At 41.2% G+C, this 22,191-nt stretch overlaps 1 protein-coding gene across 1 annotated transcript in view; it reads right to left on the bottom strand.

Annotated features, from left to right (window-relative positions):
• PLEKHG1 (pleckstrin homology and RhoGEF domain containing G1) overlaps positions 1 to 22,191 on the bottom strand; it is a 98,314-nt gene that overhangs the window by 33,424 nt on the left and 42,699 nt on the right. Inside the window, exons 4-5 of the mRNA XM_044244071.1 lie at positions 9,053 to 9,122; positions 1,734 to 1,780 (exon numbers count right to left, since the gene is read on the bottom strand). Coding sequence (XP_044100006.1) covers positions 1,734 to 1,780; positions 9,053 to 9,122 — 117 coding nt within the window. The remainder of the gene's footprint in view (positions 1 to 1,733; positions 1,781 to 9,052; positions 9,123 to 22,191) is intronic.

Consider the following 22,191-nt stretch of genomic DNA (forward strand, 5'->3'; position numbering starts at 1 on the left):
CTTTCTTATAAGTCCGAAAACTCTTCATATAAAACTTCCCAAATTGTAAATTCAGAAGTCGTTTCTTCAGATGATTTGTGTATCATGAAACTTCTGCTGACAATCTCCCCCAGACAAGCCCTTCCAGTGTCTCCCACACTGATAATGGGGTCCAGAAATGGGTTGATTCTTCAGAGTTTGAATGTTTCTGTTTTTGTTCTGTTTTTCTTTCCCTTTGGAGAGGAGTGGAGATGTTGAGGGCCGAGTCTGTGGTTTCTCGGGATCAGGACGTGGTGCCATGTTGGATTTTAGCTTCCAGTTCACAGGATTTGGTTGGGGGCATCTGACAGTTTTTTTGCTGCCTTCAGCACCACTACTGTAGGAGAGATCATTGCTTAAGTGAAGCTGTGTAAACTCTGGGTGTGTCTACTGATAAGGATATGCTGATAGCTGTACCAATTGGCATGTGAGTTTTTATGGTTTTTCTTTGGGAAACCTGGGAAAAGCACTGTTGGCCACTAACCAAATACATCCCCACAGCACAACATCCTGACCAGTGTTTAGAGAGGAAGACTACAGTCTTCAGTGGAAAGTATTTGTACATAAGTCTCGGCCTCTGGCTTCATGCCTTTGGGTCCAAATTGGCTTTCTGGGGCCACTTCGAGCAGGCATTCCATTTGTTGTTCCCTGCTGTGGTAGTTGTGGGGGTGGGGAGGGCAGCCTGCGGGTGGATCCTGCCACCCCCTTTAGTCTTACAGACATGTTTCCACCAAGACAGACAACAGAGTAGGTCCCTCTTGTCTTCCTGGCTGGTCCCCTAAGAGAATGAGTCAAGTTCTGCTGAGAAACTTAACAAGGATGTATGAGGTCCAAGGTTGGAGAAATCTCCATTCAAATCCCAGTTGGGCCACTCATGACCTGCGTGGCCCTTATAAAATCAGCACACTGTGGGAGTCTCAGTTCCTTCGTGCATACGCTGGGTTGGGACAGGGTGATGATGAGGAAGCAATCGTTGAGAACCTATCCTCGCGTGCCCCCACTGGGACGCATGCTTCGGTTTTCTGGAATCCCTTGACATCTCTGGACTATTGTGCAAGTTATATTCAACAACATTTTTCACTGGTAGCATTTAACACAGTGATTAGGACTCAAGAAACGCTCAATAAAAGTGTTCTGCTGAAAAAAAGAAACGACGACATTGACCTTCGGCCCGGCTCCGTTACTGAAATGGTCCTGATATTGTCCATATGACATTCCCTCAACTGCCCTCCTGTGTGGCTCCCCAGATCAGCAAAACTGAAGCCACAATCCAGGGGAGATGAGAAGTCCTTTTTACATAGTTCTCAGAGCTTCTATAGTAAAAATATTAGATAATTTATCCCCAGCTAGATTATATAAACTCATTCTATGTGCCTCTCAAATTCTTCAAAGCGTGCCATGCGACAAGGGGGGGAACAGACAAGAATTCGAACTGAACACAACCGGTTCGCTTAGTTTTCCCCTGAAGGATGCCTCCTGATCTTTTTATTCTCTTGCACAACATCCTTCCCACTGGCTCTGCTGGGAGTCCCTCAGCTGAATGGATCCCCACCTGTGTACCCCGTCACCCATAATCAGCATGCCATGTGATCTCCCCATGGCATTCAGTACCATGCCGGGTGCAGACCACCTGCCACCAGCACTGGTGCTGGACCCCTCGACCTGACTCTGGATGCAAATGCCTGGAGGCACTACTGCTTATGGCCAATGTGTACCTTGGGTAGTTGGTGCAGTACTGCGTGTAGATGTGGAACTCTTCACTCTGCAAGGACACAAAAGAGACTTTCAGAGGCAAAAAAGCACAGGCATCAATAGGCATTTAAAAATAATAAAAAAGAAATATTGTTCCTAACCATAAACTGGGCTCTCTCATCACACAGGCCCATCTGAGCCCCTGTGGCAATTACCTATGCCTTTTTGTCTACCTTGGTTCGTACTAGAATCCCCCTACACTTGAACTCACTGGAGTTCAACAGACACTTCCTGAGTACTTGCTGCGTTAGGTGAATCTGAAGGTGAAAAGGAAGAGGAGGAAAGTAAGGTTTCTGCCCCAGGTATGTATAGTCCTCCAGTGGATTTACAAAGGGAAACAGAAATAGAGGCAGATAATTTAATTATGGTGGTAGGAGCATGGCGGAAGTATGTGCAGGGCATAACACAAGAAAATCGCTGTATACTTTCAAACCTTCGTAGATACAATTACCTCTGCCCACTGTCTTTCCTACCTTTTGCACTGGATAGCTGCTGTGCGTCCTTTGACATTGAACTGAGACTTTGTTTCCTCCAAGGAGCCTCCCTAGAGCTTGGGCAGAGCCAACTGCTCCTACTCTAGGCTTCCACAACACCCAGATCCCTGGCAGCATTTACCAAAGGACAGTGACCTTTTCTCTGCACCTGTGTCTCCCGCTCTAGGTGGTGAGTTCCTGCAAGGTAGGGGCCGTGCTGTGTTCATCTGGCACATACTGCTTGCTGAACCGTGGAATACCCCTCTTTTCTACCAAACTGAAAATTATTTGAGAGCAGGATTCATTGCTCTTGTAAACTTGAACATGGAATTACAGTATGAAAAAGAGACATTAGGTTGATTGGTGATATTTCATATTCTGCTTTTTACTTCTTTTTTAAATTTTTAAAAAAGATTTTATTTGACACAGAGAGAGAGATACCAAGTAGGCAGAGAGGCAGGCAGAGAGAGAGGGGGAGGCAGGCTCCCTGCTGAGCAGAGAGCCCGACAAGGGGCTCGATCCCAGGACCCTGAGATCATGACCTAAGCTGAAGGCAGAGGCTTAACCCACTGAGCCACCAAGTGCCCCTCTTCTTTGTTTTTTAAGATACTTCATGCTAGGTTCACACGTGACTCCAAGAGATTGATTTTTTTTTAATTTTAATGCTTTAATTTTTTTCTTATTTAAAAGGAATGTCTACTTAGAATTTTTTCTGTTCACTTAACTAGGATTGGATTTAAAATACTGTATTATAGAGTCTCCAGCATACATATAAAAGTAGAGAAGGTGTATAAGGAATCACCAAGTATCCATCACTTGACCTCAACAGTAACTCATGATCTCCACCCACATACTCCCGTTTCCCCATCCCTCTGATGCAAATTCTAGACATCGGAGCATTGCCCTTATCTCCAGTATATATCTCCAGTATAAGGACTTTTACAAAGAAGCATCACCACAATGCCATTATCACATTTAAATAATTCTACAATATGAATATTCAACAGTCACTATGCAAATGTCCTATCTTCTTAATTTTCCTTTTTTTAAATAGTTGGCCTATTTGGTGTGGAGTCTAAATAACTCCACAAAGCAACTGCTTGGTATCGCTTAAGACTCTTCTAATCTATAAATTCCTCCCTTTATGCTCTTTCCCCTTGCAATTTAATTGAAGAAACTAGAAGGTTTGTCCTACAGAGTTTCTTGTGGTCTGTTTTGCCGGTTCTATCTGTATAGTTTCCTTTCATATGTTCCCCTGTACTGGTGTGGTTCAGGGGAGGTGTGACTAGATCAGATTCCATAGTTTGGCCAGAATATACACCACAATTGTACTGTGCTTCCATCAGGAGGCCCAGAACATCTGGCTGTTTCTCTTTCTGTGATGTTGACCACCACTGGTCATTGCCTGACCCATTAATCCATTGGGAGCTGCCAGATGGTGACTATCTCTGACTCCACTATTCCTTCCTCATTCACTAGCCAGAATCCTTCCCAAAAAAGGAACTTCCTTCTATTAACTGTGACCTTACAGTGTATAGTTGGTATGGGAAAGGCAGGATGAAGGCTCGATTCTTTTCCTTCATTTTCTTTTCTTCTCTCTCTCTTTTTAAAAGATTTTATTTATTTATTTGACAAAAAGAGAGATCACAAGTGGGCAAAGAGGCAGGCAGAGAGAGAGGGGTAGGCAGGTTCCCTGCTGAGCAGGGAGCCCAATGTGGGGCTCGATCCCAGGACTCGGGGATCATGAGCCGAGCCGAAGGCAGAAGGTTTAACCCACTGAGCCACCCAGGCGCCCCTTCCTTCATTTTCAAGATAACACATTGGTTCTCTAGCAACCACTTTGGGTTTTTTAAGCACCGTGATTCATGAATATAAACATATTTAGCGGGGTTCCGTTATTTTTCATTAATTATCTTTACTGATGCTGAAATGATCCCGTTTGGGCCAGCAGGAGCCTCTTCTATTTATGACCTGATGTACAGATGCCAGGATGTCCTTGTTTTCTGGAATGACAAGATGTTCCAGATCACCTTGTACATTTCCCGCCCCACACTCTTTCTTCACGGGGCCCTGATTCCTTTTGGGTGCAAGCAGTGTCTGGAGACCACAGTCAGGGTATTAGAGATGGTCTCGCCACTGGGTTAATCATTATTTCTAGGCCCTTTCAGTGGACAGAGTTAGGAAGATGGTGTTTTTTAAACATGAAGTACATTCTTGGTTCAAACGTGCAATTGGATTCGGGATTACAGTGTTTTTAATTAGCGTCATGCTTTACCCATGTTTTCTGTCTCCTACCAAATCCAGATCAATGACGTGAACATAAACACTCCCTTGCTTCATCCCACAATTCCCTCGATTTCAGCATAATAAGACCAACACCACCAAATCTGATATCATTACTGACAACGGTTAAAAATGCATTTGCTGTGTTTTCTCCATTGTCTATTTTAAAATCAACGGGGATTTCTTCTGGGGGATTATGCCACCAAGCGGCTGTATCAGGACACTCATCATTTCGCTTTCAATTTTTGGAGACTGCCTTTTAAACTTTAGTTTATAATGATGAAAAATAATAATTATACGGTTTCAGGGTCAACTCTATAAAAAAATGCATATTCAAAGAAGCATAGCTTTTATTCCTCTCCATTCTGGTCTATCCCTCCATTCTTCGTCAGTGATCGATTTTTAATTTTATAGCTGATTTTTTCTTTTAAGATTTTATTTGTTTATTTGACAGACAGAGATCACAAGCAGGCAGAGAGGCCCGCAGAGAGAGAGAGCAAGGGAAGCAGGCTCCCTGCTGAGGAGAGAGCCCGATGTGGGGCTGGATCCCAGGACCCTGAGATCATGACCTGAGCCGAAGGCAGAGGCTTTAACCCACTGAGCCACCCAGGCGCCCCTGGTTGATTTTTCCTAACGATTTTATTTATTTATTTATTTGTCAGAGAGAGAGAGAGAGCACAAGCAGGGGGAGTGGCAGGCAGAGGGAGAAGCAGACTCACAGGGAGCCCGATACGGGACTCGATCCCAGGACCCCAGAATCATGACCTGAGCTGAGGGCAGATGCTTAACTGATTGAGCCACCCAGGCACCCCTACCTACACTTGCATTTTTGTCACTGTCCCTGTACACATTGCATTTCTGGAAAGAGGACTGCTGGATTACAGGATGAATTCAAATGTAGTATCTCTAGATATACTTAAATTCTCCTCTGCGGGGCCTGCGCCATTCTGTTCTTCCACAATTACAGGAAAGCCTGTTTCCCCATGGCCTCGCCAACCGTGTATACTGCCAGATTGTCAAACATAGTATTTCATGAAAATTTAAATTAGTTGCCGCCAGTTTCCAAAAGCTGGAAGATGGAAATATCTTGACTTCTGGTTTCTCCTGGAAAAGTATTAGGTCCCTGGGGCCTGGCACCCAGTTTCTTGTGACTCTCTCCATATGGGGTCTTGGGTTGTTCTTGGTCCCCCTGGGCCCACACATGTGTCACACTCACACACTCCACAGAGCTGTGGAGCTCTGAAGGCCCTGGAGCGGCCGGCCCTGGCTCTGTGGACAAGACCCACAAAGTGATTTGCCCAAGGTCCTTAGTAAATTAAAGTCAGATGGAGCCTTTCTTGAGGTTTGCTCACACACTCTGAGTTTCTTGCTTCTTCCCTGCCTGTCTCCCGCTGGACTAAACATGGGGTTGACTCATTTCAGGTTGACTTTCCTTAAGTTTAGGGGCCTTTAGGATCACCTGAAATGCCAAACTTAAAAAGAATGGTTTCAGGGACGCCTGGGTGACTCAGTCAGTGAAGCATCCAACTCTTAACTTCAGCTCAGGTCATGATCTTAGGATTGTGGGATCGAGCCCCATGCTGGGCTCCACTCCGGGGCAAGGAGACTGCTTAGAATTCTCCCTTTCCCTTTGCCCTTCCTCCCTCGTCTCCCGCTTGCACACTCTCTCTCTAAAGAAATAAAATCTTAAAAAAAAAAAAAAAGGTTTCAATGAAAATATATCTAAATTACATCATATACCTGACTTCCATACACCTATTCCCAATAAAGCCCCAAGACTTCTGCACAATTGAATTGCTGTGCATTTTGTGATCTCATGGCTTATTCCAATATTAAATTGTTTTGATTTCAATCAGCTCTATGTTCTTAATGTAGAATCAAATGCATTTTTAAGCTTAGATTTGTAAGCTCTGTGGACAATCCAAACACTGGTTTTATACAAAAATCAGTAGCCCCTAGTTAATCCTTAAAAGCCTTTTATTCAATATATATACTATCCCAAATCCTTTTTAGAATAGGGGAAAGAAGACAATGATAAAGAAATTATATAAAAATAGGTATTTCTTTCTGATTCAACTCTGCCAAATTGTAATTAGAGATGCAAAAATATGAAAGAACCAAATAAAAGAGGTAATTAGGGTGGGCCGATTGGGCACATGGGGCGCTCAGCTGTTTATTGGCTGAGTAACTGCTATAAAGAAATCTGTATGGTTTTAGGGTTTCTTCTGCTATGGGGTCTATCTCTTTCTCTGTCTCGCTGTCTCTCTCTCTCTCTCTCACACACACACACACACCCCTCCTACACACACACACACACACACTGATTCCTGAGAAGTTTTCCTTGGACACATGAGAAAGGCTTAGTATGTAAGTAGCACCTGGGGGAGGTAACACGGACATGAATTCACTCCAATGATACAAATGTTCAATGTCGAACTTTCTTGAAGATAATCTCAGTAAGTGGGGAGGGTGTGTGTGTGTGCATGGGTGTGCATGCCTGGGCACTGAAGGGAGAAGGGCACCGATGGGAGGGGGGAGGAGGAGGTTCAGGAGAGGCTGGGTCCCTGAAGATAAACCCTGTCTCCCTCCTAAATGTGGCCTAGGGTCAGCCCAGCTGAGAGCGAGAATAAGAGACAGAAATGACGGTGGAGGCTACTCAGGGAAGCGAGGAAACCTGTTCCAGGTGTTTCTGGACCCCTCCGAGCAGACCAACGGGAGCCGGATCCGCGGCAAGAGAGCTCGGCCTGCCCACAGGTGAACTTTTACTTCTGTCTCTCTCTCGAGTGGCCCCGGCAGCCCCTTGTGCTTTGAGAAGCAGCAGGTAAGAAGGACCGTAGTCTCCTTCTGTCAGGAAGGATTTCTGTAACCTCCACATGCCACAAAAGCAAGGTCAAAGATGAATCCGTGTGTGAGCCCCAGTGATTCAGATTAAAGCAGGAGTCAACCGCCAGCTTTCCCTCTTTCATTAATGGCCTCTCAATTAAAGCAATTTTCCATTCCTCCCCAGAGTGGAGCAGCTGGTTGTGCTACAGAAAACGTAACATCTTCTAAATTTCAGGGTGCTGAGTGAGAGGCAGGTTGGGCCAGCCCCAAACAGCCTCTCGCCGAGCCCGGCCTCCATGTGAAAGTGCGGAGCGCTGAAGTCAGTCTTCTAATTAAACTTGGCACTATTACAATGAAAAAATAAGATCTGGGAGTTGGCAACGTGGCACATAAACAGACTTTTATGTGAATAATTAAGCCGGAGCTAAGCCTACGCTGGACCGTCTTTAATCAACTTGTGATTACAGTTACCAGTAAAAGCCGGAGCGTTTCCGATCGCTCCCATGTTGTTTACGTGCTGTGGCTCTGCTAACGTGTCTTCTTTGATATACACAGCCCATCTTTTTACCCATTCCTCCCTCTTCCCTCTTCCTTCTCTTTTTCAAATTCCTGCCCTTTATGAGTATGCATTATGACCCAGGCAACATAGGACGAGAATTGTGTGTGGAAGCACGCGTGTACGTTTCACATGTTAACACGGGGACCTCCGCACCCCTGCCCACAGTCATGAGGGTTTAATGCTCAAGCTTGTCATCTGCCCCTAAGGAATTACGCTTCAATAAAACCCGGAGCCTTATGTTTGGATTTGAAACCACTGGATGGCTCTGTGGTTATAGGAAACGACCCCGAAACAAGTCCTGGGCCACATCCGGCATCTCCAAGTTCACAGTGCACTCTGCAGCTCTAAATGAGTGTTAGGACCTTGTTCACACTTCTGTGCCCTTGAAGCACCGCTGCGGAAATCACATGACGTTTTGCTGCAAAATAATTTCCACGGGACCGTTTCCAAACAAAAGCTAGTGCAGGTTTAAGAGAAACTTGGGAAGATTCTGCATAGAGAAGGTAGCATGTGGGAAAACAATGTAAAGGATTATCTTGTATGTTTCAGAATCCCTGTGCAGGGTCGGAGCTGGCGATTTCATGAGCTTCAAAATCAGATCCTGCTACTTTTCTAAGCCATCAAATCAGCTTAAGAAACATGGAGGAAAATGAGAATGCATTTTTAAGATAGAAGAGCTTAAAAATGAAGATGGAAGATCTGCCTCTCTCTAGCTTCCGCCTCCATGATAATTATACAGCCTAGACTAGTGCCATATATATTGTAGATAAAATACCTAGATTCTAACAAATTTTTGTAGTTTGTCTTGAGGCATTCTGTGTATATTTATTTTTCATACATTATTCTATTCTGGATTTTCCTCCCCACCATGCTCAAATTTCTTTCCTAGGAAAGATGCATAAACACCATTTAGTAATGATACACGTTCTTAGACAACCACTAAGTTAGCATTTCCTAACTTACTGGGGACAGTAACACTATTTTTTTTTTTTTCCTTGCTAGTGGAAAAAAAGAAAAAAGAGTGAGAGAGATTAGTGGCTAACTTCATCCAGTATGGAACAAACCAGTCATTTTAACTTGAAAATGAAAACAATTTGCAGTCTGCATCTGTCTTGGTTGGCCCAGAGTAATGAACCCTGCTTACCTTGGACACAAAACATTCTGCTATGGCCACAGGATCATTTTCACAGTTTTCCAAATCTTGTAGAAGTTCACTAAAATAAATAAATAAATAAATAAATAAGCCAGAAGGTATTAGATTATAGTCTGATGATTGAGAACATTTTATGTGACTCAGAGGTCTACAGGTTCGTATGACATTTACAAGGAATCTTTTTTTTTTTTTTTTTTTTAAAGTAAGGGTTTAACGATGGTCAAAGCCAAAGTACACTCTTGAGGTGGGAGAGCAGGCAGGTCCAGAGGAGGCAACTGCTACAGGAATCATATTTAATTGGATAACTGAGGACCTATTGTTATTATAGCCCAGGCTTGGATTAGGGACTTGCCCAAGATCATGGTACCCCAGGGATTTAAACACAGGTCTGACCTTTAACATTCCCACCTACAGATAAGCCCTGCCTGCCATTTAAGTCTTCTAGATGGTTGGCATTGTCTGTATGCCTGTTCATATACACTTACTTATTCATTCATCAAATAGCTGGCTAGGTACCAAATGCTGGGCAAGGCATAAGAACAAACACATCGGTGAGCCAAAGGAGATACAGTCCCTGAGTGCCTGGAGCTTGGAATCCACTAGAATTCCATGAAAGATCACATTAACAAATGTAAAATTATAAACAGAGGGAGTCCCTGCCTGGCTCAGTTCGTAGAGCATGGGACTCTTGATCTCAGAGTCATGAGGTCAAGCCCCATGTTGGACATACAGCTTACTTTAAAAAAATAAAAAAATAAAGAAAATAAAATTATAATGGAGATAGTGCTCTAAAGGAAAGATACGCTGGGAGGAAAGATCTTTCCTCAGATGAAAACCTATCTTATTTTTTAATGGCAATAACATTATTTTACGGAACTGCATACTATTTCATTGTGTGGATATAGGATAATTAATGTAACCCACTTCCTGTTAGGTAAAATTCTATGAATGGAATTCCTGGGTCAAAGAGCATTACAGAGTTATAAGGTAACGCATTTCCAAATTGCACTTTCTATAAGTTGTATTAATACATATTTTATTATGTTAAATGTTTATTTTAATTAGAGGTATATTACATATTTAAGAAAAAGTAAAATAGGGGTGCCTGGCTGGCTTAGTCAGTAGAGCATGCAATTCCTGATCTCAGGGTCATGAGTTCAGGCCCCCCCGCCCAAAAAAAGTCAAATAGTAAAGCTAAATAATAAAAACAAGCAGTCTCTTATTTTCTGTTTCCCGTTCTCTACTGCCACTCTCAAGAAGCATTCTCAACATCTTGCTCTTTCTATCCATGGCTCGAAACATGCTAATATAGCATTTTTTGGCATTTTTCAATTTGAGATATTATTTATTTCTTAATTTCCCAGATTTCCTCTTGTCTGATCTCAATGGTTTCTAGTATGAAATTTGATTAGATTAAAAGTCAGAGCTTACATTCTGAAGACTGTAAAGCTATATCCTCAGCTGAGCTTGGGAGTACACCATAATTACATTTCCTTTCTTGTACAACCATGTTTTCCCTGGAGTTAAAATCAACGCCTCCACCTTTTTTTTTTGTGCTTCGTTTTCTAAGTACACACCACTCATTCATCCTCAGACTTTGCGCTGGGAGTGTAACTTTTGCCTCCCTGTGTTCAAACATCCAATCACCCATTGGCTGTATTTTCTTGGTCATCACCCGCTGGAGCCCTTGTCCTCCTGCCCTCTCCTGAACAGGTTAACCTGCTCTCCACACTTGCTGGGTTCTCCCAACACCACCCAGATGAAGTACTTCTCCTGGCTCCTGTGTTAGATGCCCCGTTTCTTAGTTATCATTTCAGATGTATCCTTCTCTGGGTGATGACATCTAGTAGTTGTCTGAGTCAAGGTTAAAGGTGATACATTTTCCGAGACTCTTCTTCCTGTTTTAGAACGTTCTCCCTTCCGACTTGGCTGGTCATATCACTGGATATAGAATTCTTGGTTGGAAATAATTTTCTTTGAGTCTTCAGTCTTATTTTCTGTCCCCTCTTTTAAATGTTTTCCTTTCTACTATCTGATTTTTTTTTTTAAATTTCTTTTCAGTGTAACAGAATTCATTGTTTATGCACCACACCCAGTGCTCCATGCAATATGTGCCCTGCTTAATACCCACCACCTGGCTCCCCCAACCTTGCACCCCACCCCCTTCAAAACCCTCAGGTTGTTTTTCAGAGTCCAGAGTCTCTCATGGTTCATCTCCCCCTCCAATTTCCCTCAATTCCCTTCTCCTCTCCATCTCCCCATGTCCTCCATGTTATTTGTTATGTTCCACAAATAAGTGAAACCATATGATAATTGACTCTCTCTGCTTGACTGATTTCACTCAGCATAATCTCTTCCAGTCCTGTCCATGTTGCTACAAAAGTTGGGTATTCATCCTTTCTGATGGAGGCATAATACTCCATAGCGTATATGGACCACATCTTCCTTATCCATTCATCCGTTGAAGGGCATCTTGGTTCTTTCCACAGTTTGGCAACCATGGCCATTGCTGCTATGAACATTGGGGTACAGATGGCCCTTCTTTTCACTACATCTGTATCTTTGGGGTAAATACCCAGTAGTGCAATGGCAGGGTCATAGGTAAGCTCTATTTTTAATTTCTTTCTTTCTTTCTTTTTTTTTTTTAAAGATTTTATTGATTTATTTGACAGACCGAGATCACAAGCAGGCAGAGAGGGAAGCAGGCTCCCTGCTGAGCAGAAAGCCTGATGTGGGGCTTGATCCCAGGACCCTGGGATTATGACCTGAGCTGAAGGCAGATGCTTTAACTCTCTGAGCCACCCAGGTGCCCCTCTATTTTTAATTTCTTAAGGAATCTCCACACTATTCTCCAAAGTGGCTGCACCAACTTGCATTCCCACCAACAGTGTAAGAGGGTTCCCCTTTCTCCACATTCTCTCCAATACACGTTGTTTCCTGTCTTGTTAATTTTGGCCATTCTAACTGGTGTAAGGTGGTATCTCGATGTGGTTTTAATTTGAATTTCCCTGATAGCTAGTGATGATGAACATTTTTTTTTTCATGTGTCTGATAGCCATTTGTCTGTCTTCATTGGAGAAGTGTCTGTTCATGTCTTCTGCCCATTTTTTGATGTGATCATCTGATTTTTAATTTGAGTGTTTTTTTAAAATATGCTCTTTAGATGGTTCTTAAGTTTCTGTTCTTATGAGTTCAACATTTCTTCTCTTTAAAAATGATGATATTACTACTATTATTATTAATTATTTGGGGCTTTTCTTTCCTGCCTTTTGTTTTCTGCTGAGCTCTCTTTACTCTGTTTGATCCTTCTGGCTTCTGTTGTTCTTGTTAGAGGCTCTCTGTAAATATCTGGGATCTTCCATTTTCCTTTCCTGTCTGAAGGTGAGCGATGACAATACCCACTATAAACTGTGTGAGAAGTGGAGCTCTCCATGGGGTCCTGTTCATTCAAGGCAGCTGTTCTCCAACTTAATGCTATTATGACCTGTATATACTATAAACAATTTTGTATGTAGATTACATCTACTCATATTTATTAGAAATTAGAATTAAATATTTTTAAAATAGATCAGTTCATTTATTAAATCTAATACATGTTAATATAAATAACTTTTGTGAAAAACAGATTTTGCATAACAAAAGTTAGTGAGAGGAGTAGTGTTGTTCTACATTTTTGTAAATCTCTAATGTTGACCTTAATGGAACACAGATGGATTCTCATATCTGTTTCTACATTCAATCTGTTGCAATCTGTTATTTTTTAAAAGATTTTATTTATTTGAAAGAGAGAGAGAAAGGGAGAATGAGTGGAGGAGGAGGAGGGGCAGAAGGACAAGCAGACTCCCTGCTGAACAGGGAGCCCAACGTGGGGCTCCGACCCTGAGATCATGACCTGAGCGGAAGGCAGATGCTTAATTGACTGAGCCAGTCAGGCACCCCTGTTAGTTTAATGAAGCACACAGAAAACAATCTAGCCTCCCAGAGATATGTCACTGGAAAAGAGAGGAGTCTTTGAATACCTATTCAGAAAAGTGTGGGTATTCTTTGACATTACACTGAAACTGAACGTATGATAATTTCTTAGAGATCTGTTGGAGTCTGAAACCAAAGCAACGCACTATACCCCACCTGTTACTTTAAAATCCATTGGTCTATCTTGTACATAGAACGGATCTTTTACTAATGCATGATTTCGGGCTAGTCCCAATTTCAAACATTCATCCTTAATATTCCTATAAAAACATTCCTTTTGTAAGATTATTTTTCCTTTGGAAAATACAACCTGATATTCATACCAATCTCTCTTACAGATGGATGGGTATGAATAAATTAAAGATAGTTGAAATCTAATCACTGGGACCTAAACACTGGTTTAAGAAAAACGGCTGAAGAAAAGTAATAGTCAAAGAAGCAACATTTCTGAGCCAGTAATTTCCATTACTGGTGAATGGAGTGTTCAAGATCTAGGTTTTGTGTCCTGGTCTTTTAATACAAATCCTCCTTCTGATCAGAGAAAAATTTTTAGCAGCATTCAGCATGGCTTAACAGAATCCTCCTTGACGATAGTCAACTCCCTGTGTCCTATATGTTATGCTAATCAAGCCCTCTCTGAGCTTTAACTTCCTCTCCAGATCTCCAGAGTGGACTACCTGGTAGGAGGAAGTGTCTCTAGGGACTCACCCAGGCTCTAGGTATAGCTCACCTGTAAATGAATGTCTGGCATTCATTGTTCAAATCAATGGCAATGGGCGGGATGGGGCTCAGACACCTTGCAGTCCAACCCTTAATTTTAAGGTGAGGAAATCATGGCTCATACAAGAGAAGGAGCTTACCTTAGTTCACATGGCTAATAATTAAGGGCTACAGCTGGGGTTAGTATCAGAACTGTTGAATCCCAGTCATGCACTCTCTTATAAACACATCTATTGAAAGATATATTTCCTGACGGACTCAAGAAAGCCAAGGGCTGAACTCTGCATTATGGTGTTTTTGGTGGGAGACCTTGTCTACCTGCGAGCCCTAGCTTGAGTCACCTGGCTAGCTTTCCTTTATAATCATTTTCTAAAATAGGACAAACACCAAGGATGGCAACAGTGAGGAGGAAGTAATGGGATTCCTTTTGTTCTCTTGTCATAGGGCCACTGTCCTGCTGTATTTGGCCCACCATCTTGTTTGTTCTCCATTCAACAGTAATTATTGCAAGACTCCATGTCAGGCATTGCTATAGGTATGGAGGTATGGGATAAAGAACGTGGGGGTTCACCATGCTATGGTGCTTATGCTCTGATCAGGGGTGGTAAATGTTAAAAACAATCCATAAAGAACATAGTATCCAACAAAAAATAAGCAGACAAGGATGGGAAGAACTAGAACCCCTGTACACTTTTGGTGGGAATACAAAATGCTGCAGCCTCTATGGAAAGCAGTGCTTCAAAAAATTAAAAAATAGAACTACTGTATGATCCAGGAATCCAGTTTCTGGGTATGTATCCAAAAGAACTGAAATTAGGATCTTGAAGAGATATTAACACACTCATAGTCATGGCAACACTAGTCACAACACTAGTCACAACACTTCCACAAGATGTGGAAACAACTTAATCCATGGATGGATGAAGGAAATGTGTTATATTCATGCAATGAAATATTATTTAGCCTTAAAAAAGGGAGGAAGTTCTGTACTCTGCGATAACATGGGTAAACCTTAAAGAGAGCATGCTAAGTGAAATAAGCCAGTCACAAAAGACACAAACAGCATGAAGAGTCCATGAGACTCTAAAGTAGTCAAATTCATTGAATCAGAGAGTAGAATGGTAGTCACCAGGGGTTTGATGGGGGATGGCGGGAAATGAATTTTTTGCTCATTATCAATGAGCAAAAGGTTCCAGTTAAACAAATCGTAGATATCTGCCATACAACATAGTACCCAAGTTAACAATGATGTATTGTATGCTTTAAGTTTTGTTAAGAGGGTAGATTTCATGTTAAGCTTTCTCACATAACACAATACAATTTGAAAGCACCATTATGCTCAAAACAGAAAAACCTAAATGAAATTACAATAGAACCTCGCATGCCATAACACATTATCACCTAATGAGAAACGTTTATGTGAAAAATAATAAAATATTAGTTTTACTGAAAAATGAAACAAAGCAACACGATATGACAGTATGCTATGTGACACAACGCAAAGGCTGGGTGGGGCTAGAAGAGCACTGGAACAGTCATGGAAGGCTCTGGAAGAAGGTGATATTGGAGTGGGGAGGGCTGAAGGAAAAACTCGTTTAAGAGATCAGTTGAGCATATCAAGTTCATTCTGGGCTCACTTGTGTGAGGGTACAGAAAGGAAGCCACTGTGGCTGGAGTCTGGTGAAAATGGGAGATACAGGAAGAAGACTAACTACAAAATAATATGCCCTGTACGAGGAGAGCACAGATGTGGCCACGGAATGGGATATATCAGCCCCTGAAGATACTCCAGAAAGACCAGGACCATCCTTCTAGAGTTACAGCCTAAGGGTGGGGACCAGGTTTCTCATGGCTTCTGTGTGTCTAATGAACAACCATTCCTGTACACTGCAGGAGGGAGTGATTCCTAGATTGTGTTTTGTACTACAGCTGAGATTAGAATCGCCCCACCTTCGGGTTTTGGGTATTCTCCCTTTTCCCTGAGTTCCAAATATTTCTTCCTTTTTGAGTAGGACTATGAAAAAGAAGGAAACGTTTCTTACTTACTCACATTTCTTACTTGTTTGGGTGTGCAATTAGAGGAAACACTGTTCTCTTTTACAGAACATATTACATGTAAAATTTTCTCTGACCAGTGATGTGAACTTGAAGGCAGAAACCGTAGTTTGACCTTGAAGATTCTACTGCCTCACATGGGTTAAGAGTCAAGAATGGGGCTTCTCCCCTTCTGGTCTACAACAGACTCTGAGCACCACTTTCTTTCCCCACCTACCTAAGTAGGTCAGCTGTCATTTTAACCTGTTGCAACAACACAGACACATGTGCGCGTGGGAACAGAAAATGGAATGAGGTTAACAGCACCAAATGTTCCGTGAATTTCACGGATACATTAACACTGGCCTTGAAAGTTCACTTGAAAAGAGCCTGTGGGTAAAAACATTTCTACCACTGTGCAGAAGTTAAAGAGATTTTGGTGGTGGCAAAATGCACTAAAAGAAAAGATAACTTCCCCCACCTTTCACTGTCTTCATGTTCTATGTACCCCATGATTCGCTTTCTAAATTACATTTCAGGGAATGAAGAAAGGATGGCCCAAATCATTTTTCTTTTTAGACGAAGACTAGACTTAGCGGAGTGTTTTATAAGCAGTGACTTGACATATACAGAATAAAGGGAAAGAGTTAAAGAGAAAGGGGAGATTTTACTCTCATCTTCTGAAGAAGGAAGAGAGCTTAGATGATTTTAATTTTCTAATAATTTTAAAATAGAAATTCAATATAAGGAGTGGTCTCATGGGACGCATGGGTGGCTCAGTGGGTTAAGCCTCTGTCCTCGGCTTGGGTCATGGTCTCAGGGTCTTGGGATCGAGCCCTGAATCGGGCTCTCTGCTCAGCAGGAAGCCTGCTTCTCCTCTCCCTCTCTGCCTGCCTCTCTGCCTACTTGTGATCTCTGTCAAATAAATAAAATCTTAAAAAAAAAGAAAAAAGAGTGGTCTCTCTTTCCTCTCTATTCAAAGAAAGATTCAAATTACAGTTTAGGTAACTCTTCTCTACTCCAAGAGGAGGAGTATATAAAACAGTTGGTATTTTCTTCTTTAATTGGAAATGAAACAAACAAAAGTTTTGGGATTTTAGGGGCCCATTCAAAAGGGAAAGTGGTTTCTTTTCACTGACCTAGTTTCCTGACCATTTAGAGATTTCTTCCAAGACACCAATCCCGAGACTTAAATTTCTAGGCTATCGCAGGGATGACCAGAGGAAAGGGAGATTTGGCTACAAAAAGGAAAACAAAAATGAAGCATCAACTGCATTCCAAAATGTTTTATGTTGGAAGATTTTGAGAAATAATAATATAAATCTAGTCATATACTAAAGTTAAACAAAGATAGTATGAGGAAAGAAGTTATTGATTATAGTCATTTATGAACACGCATGAAAAATTTCTTAAAAAATTATGAACAAATCAATCTTATCAGGGTACAACTATATAAAACATCATGACCAGGTAGGGTTTATTTCAGTAATGAATGTATGATTCAAATAGGATACCTATTAATATAATTTAACATACTATGAATAGAAAGAGAAAAATCATACACTAATTTTCTTGAAGGCAGATTAAGCATTCAATGAAATTTAATACTCATTCACAATATACTAGGAAAATAGGAAAAAGTGTTATGTAAATCCCAGAACAAACATCTTAGTTATTGTTAAGAGAGTTAAAGCATTCCTGCTAATATCAGAAAGACAATAAGGATACCAACATTGAATCAACACTGTATGAGAAGACTTATGCAAAGAATAAGATATGAAAAAACAATGGGTAGAAGAATTATAAAGGAAGACACAAAAATTTCTTCATTTTCAGATACTAGTGTTTACACAGAAAATTCAAAAGCATCTATAAACTACCTTTAGACCTCATGGAAAAACTCAGAAAGTTGGAAACTTTATCAACATATAACAATCAACAACATTCCTAGAGGACAATAATAGCCAGTTTCAAAATAGAACAAATATTCTAGTCAACATCATAAGGAATAAGTTCTTAAAAGTTGTCTGTGTGACTGTGATGGAGAAATTCTAAAACACTATTATAGGACATTTTAAAAAGGTGTGATTGAAGAGAAATATTTTTATGGATGGGATGACTCAATACTGTAAAGATGTCAATTCTGCCCAAATTAATCTATATTAAATGTAGTTCCAATAAATATCCTAAAAGAGTTCTTCAGGGAACTTGACCAAAAAAAAAAAAAAAAAAAAAAAATCACTTGACCATGCAAAGAGTCAAGAAAAGAAAGCTAAGCCAAAGTCGAAGAGTAATGTGGGCTGTTATTAACAGTAAAGACAATGTGGTATGGGCAAAGAAGGGCAAACAGAGTAATGAAACAGAATGTGGAGCGACAAATCCGCACAGAAAGGATGTACTTTCTAATCCACGGTGATGGGGCTATTGGCTAGACATAAGAAAATTGGATTTACTACCATATACCATCCCTCCAACAACTGTAGTAAGGTTAAAGACAAGGCAAAATTTTAAGATTTTAGAAAAATAATACAGCATATTTATGAACAGAGAGTACAAGATAATTTTTTTAAACATTATATTTATTTAAGAGAGAGCATGAGAGAGATCATAAACAAGGCAAGTGGCAGAGGGAGAGGGAGAAGCAGACTCCCTGCTGAGCAGGGAGCCTGACCCCAGGATCCTGGGATCATGACCTGAGCTGAAGGCAGATAGGTTCACTGACTGAGCCACCGAGGTGCCCCATAAGATAATTTTTGAGACGAAACACAAAATCCACAGATTATAAAATTTACATTTATTTAGTGTGGTCAAGCTTATAAATTATATGACTACTTTTCAAAGAAACATTTTCACATTGAAAGTGAAAAGACAATCCTCATATAGTAGGAGATGATTTGCAAGTCAAATAATCCACAAAGATCACTAGCCAAAATTCCTCAAGAATGCCTACACAGCAATAAGAAAATGAAACATCCTGACAGAAAAACGGGCGGGGAATAGAAGGCAAAAATTCACAATTCACACATACAAAAATCTAAGTGGCCAACAAACAAGAAAAGATTCTCAGTCTTAATTGTCACTGGCAAAATGTGAAATAATGTATGCCCCAATGGAATATTACATCACAGTTAAACAAGGGAGAAGTATAAATCTCAAAAACAATGTTGAGAGAAAAAAGTTTTGTGAAAGTTTGTCACACTTAATGTCATATGTGAAATAAAGTGAAAGCACATTATATATTTTAAATAAATGCCTACATATATAGTCACGGCAACAGAATCATACTTGGGAGTGAAACACCAGGTCTTAGATAGTAGTAGTTCCAGTCCTAGTGGTATACTGAACCAGATTATACCGGCATGCCTGAGCCAATTCTGTGTACCTCTTCCTAATTCCATGTTCAGTGATGTGTTGCTAATAGCTTGAAATCTGCTGTGATGGGATGTTTACACCACAGAAATCAGCAAACAATATAAATCCCAGATTCCCCCTTTCTTGTCCTAATGCCGGAGAACTGGTTGACCAGCACATTGCTGTGCCACTTTCCACAGAATGAGACACAACTGGGAGGGATACATAAGGGGCTTCAACAGTATTTGTAATGTCTTTAGGCTTTAAAGAATTTCTAAAGTAAATATGACACAAGAAAAGGCTTTGATAGAGTGGGGATAGGGTTCACGGGTATTTATCACGCTACTTTTCTGTATTTTGGAAATATAAAATATACCCTGAAAATAAAATCCAGTCAGCAGAGGTTTTTGGGCTAGCATAAAACCATTTTCTTTTGCCCCTCTTTAATTTTAGAGATTTAAATCTTGCTTAGTTGGTCACAATAATATTATATTATGTTGAAAAACCTGGATCTGAACTAATAACAGAAACTTGAAAATTAGTTCAAGCCCCAACCATAGATTGGTCAGAGTCAGACCCCTGAAATCAACTGATGTAGGGTATATAATAAAAGATTCATAAGAGGCATTAACATAAAAAGTCGCATCAATACTTCTTACTTAACTAAGTATAACAGCAAAGATATTTGAGCTCTAAATGCAGACTCCAGATCTAAAGGAAAGGAAATAAAAACAAATAGGAACACAATAGTATAGACAACTCAGCTGTAAAAGTTAAACAAGCAGATGCTATTTTTTAATAGAACTATTCTGCCTTTTTTAAAAGGTTTTATTTATTTATTTGAGAGAGAGTGAATGAGAGAGAGTGTGAGAAGGATGAGGGGCAGAGGGAGAAGCAGACTCTCTGCTGAGCAGGGAAGCTTGCCGTGGGGTTCGCTCCCAGGACCCTGGGATCATGACCTGAGCAGAAGACAGACACCTAACTGATTGAACTACCCAGTGTCCCTCATTATTATTTTCAAGAGTATCTGCTTGTTAGGACCTGGGTGGCTCAATTAAGTGTCTGCCAATTAAGGTCATGATCCCAGGGTCCTGGGGACTGAGCCCCATTTCGGGCTTCCCTGCTCAGCAGGGAGTCTACATCCCCCTCTCCCTCGCCCCATCCTCCCTGCTTATGCTCTCCCTCTCTCTCTCTCTCAAATAAATGAATAAAATTTAAAAAAGGAAAGTAATAATGAAATAAAATAAGTGAATACCAATAGAAATGTGACAAAACCATGTATTCAAAATAGGTTAAATTGGATATCTAGTTCTACGACCTTGACTGAAGGACTTTCCATACCGCACTCCTGATTCATCTAAAAGATGTGCATACAATATGCATTCTATCTGCCTCCCAAAGCTGTTAAGAGGGTTACAGGAGCTCATGCATGTACCAGGGATAGACAAATATGACCACCAAAAGGGACAAGCATGGGTATGTGGTGTTCACTGCATGCCCATGGTGTTACCACACGGATCACTAACACATTGTCATCCGGGTACTCGTTCACTCTGACTCAGGCTGACAGGTCTGACTTCCTTGTTCAGAGAACACCAAAGAGAAAAGAACAGAGAACCAATTCAGGAATACAAAGTCTTCTCAATCTTCCGACTTTAGCAGAATGGGTTCTACCACCAAGTTCCCCTCCTGTTGACCTAGGGGGCTATGTCATTCTTACCTATCTTTAAATTAGGAGACACAGGAAGATTTAAACTCCAGGGAGTAAAAAAATACAAACAACAACAACAACAAACCTCCAAAACCCTTCTGGACTGTGCTACCACTTCCCAAACATGGCCTGAAAGCAGGGCTCCACTCTGACAAGAGGGTATGTGGCTGAATGCCTGGAGTTTGGGGTCAGAAAAGTCCAGATGAGGGATATAAAGTGATAATGCAAATAAAGCTCTATGGCCTCTGCCATGAACTAGGCAGAAGACAAACAGTCATTACCATCAACCTACAGCCAAACCACCAGAGGCTTAGGCTAGGGGCCGCCCAGCATATATGCCTCAACCCCAGTGCCTTTGGTAGCCTCTGGAAGGAGAAGCCCCTTGGGAGGTTCATGGAATTTTACTAACAGAGACTGCTAAAGAGCCTGTTTTAATACCAATGAACATGTAGAGTCTAAATTCCCTAATTCAAATTTTTTTTTTTAAGAAAGTAAGCACACATGAATGGTGGGGAGGGGGAGGGATGAGGGAAGGAGAAACTCTTAAGCAGACTCCATGCCCATCAAGAAGCCAGAGGCAGGGCTCGATCTCAAGACCCTGTGATCATGACCTGAGTTGAAATCAAGAGTCCAATGCCTAACTGACTGAGATGCCCAGGCCCCTCAGTCTAATTCAGTTTCTTGGTGACCTTTCTCTATATTCTTATTATTGTGTCCATTTTATATAGATGGTGTTTCCCAGCCACAGCTGTTCATTACAAACATCTGAGGGGCTTTTAAAAACTGATGCCCTACCCCCATCCCAAACCAATTCATTAGAAGTTCTGGGTGTGGGATCCATCATATTAAAAAAAAAAAAAAAAATCTTCCCAGATGATTCTAGTAGTGTAGTTCAGGGTGAGAATCAGTCTTGGAACAAGAAGTTTCCAAAGTCTCTTGAGTCAAATCAGGGAGAAGTTGCAACACAGGCAGTTTTTACATCCCAGGCTTTCAAAACGAAAGGAGGCACTGATGCAATTCTACACACAGATCTCCCAGAGGCCAGGCTTGTGCTCCGTGTTAGGGATTCAAAGGTAGCAAAGCAGATATGGATCGTGCCCCCAAGGTGTCACTTATACCAATTTCATTAAGCAAAGAGGGATAAGACGTATAATGTGCATTATGGTTGAGTCATGCAATGACAGGGCACTCCAGAATTTTATAATGGGATTTTACTATAACAAAATCAACACCATCACTGGTTGATATTTTGACGCTTCCTCTGGGCTGGCATTGAGCTAGGTAGGCACTTCCGGTGTCTGAGCGCCCTGAAGCTTCACAATAACCATAGAGATGGATAATC

Source organism: Neovison vison, chromosome 1, assembly GCF_020171115.1.
Source record: "Neovison vison isolate M4711 chromosome 1, ASM_NN_V1, whole genome shotgun sequence".
NCBI lineage: Eukaryota > Metazoa > Chordata > Mammalia > Carnivora > Mustelidae > Neogale > Neogale vison.